The 842-nt window shown below is 62.1% G+C and overlaps 1 protein-coding gene across 1 annotated transcript in view; it reads left to right on the plus strand.

Annotated features, from left to right (window-relative positions):
* The window catches only part of TLE5 (TLE family member 5, transcriptional modulator), a gene marked incomplete at its 5' end in the record, with an annotated part of 6402 nt that overhangs the window by 3114 nt on the left and 2446 nt on the right, over nt 1–842 (plus strand). The window contains one exon of the mRNA XM_077751844.1: nt 581–626. Coding sequence (XP_077607970.1) covers nt 581–626 — 46 coding nt within the window. The remainder of the gene's footprint in view (nt 1–580; nt 627–842) is intronic.

An 842-nucleotide genomic window follows, 5' to 3' on the forward strand; every position in this document is an offset into this window, starting at 1 on the left:
TTCCAGAGAGGGCCAGGCTGCCTGAGGAAGGCCGCATGGAGAACAGGGCATCGCGACTCGGGTCTTGAAGAATGAGTAGGAGCTTTCTGGGCAGAGACGAAGAAACCGCGCAACGTCCTGGGAATGAACTTGGCTTCCCCTGCTCCACCCCCCAGGGATGATAGAGAGCCCTGAGGGGCTTTAGAGCAGGGGAGGGGACAGGGTCAGATCTGGGGCGCAAGGAGGGGGCCTCTGCACCCCAGAGCCAGGCCCCGCAGGATTTGTTTATCCTAATTATTTATACCCAGGAAGGCAGACTTCCCTGGAGGCTGGGGCCACCCGCCGACAAGACACTTAAAGATAAAAGATTAGGAGCCCTGGAATGTACGAGGATGATTCTTCCAGAACCAGAACCCGGGGGAGCCAGGCCAGCCTGGGGCCCCGAAGCTCCCCCAGATCCCGCAAGCGGCCCCTCCAGGCTCCTGGGCCCCCGCTCCGGGTCTGGCCGCCTCCCTGCCTCTCTCTGTCCCTCCCCCGTTTCTTTGTGTGCCGAGCCCCCATCCTTTGCTCACCCCCGTTTCTCTCTGTCTCCTCCCCCACAGTACTACGAGATGTCCTACGGCTTGAACATCGAGATGCACAAGCAGGTACGCCCCCCCCCCCGCCCCCAGGCAGGTGGGCCCCGCCTCTTGGCTACACGCCAAGTCTACCTTTAGCCTGATACCTTCCAAGCCCTTCCCTCTGGGAGGTTTATCTCCCTGAGAGGGAGGAGCAGAGACTTTCCCCCAACCTGCCACCTGCCCCCCGCCCGCCCCATTGACCCTCCCTTTATAGTAGAGGGGGAGGGTGACGGCCCGCGCACT

This window comes from Crocuta crocuta, unplaced genomic scaffold (genome assembly GCF_008692635.1).
Source record: "Crocuta crocuta isolate KB4526 unplaced genomic scaffold, BGI_CrCroc_1.0 scaffold110, whole genome shotgun sequence".
Classification (NCBI taxonomy): domain Eukaryota; kingdom Metazoa; phylum Chordata; class Mammalia; order Carnivora; family Hyaenidae; genus Crocuta; species Crocuta crocuta.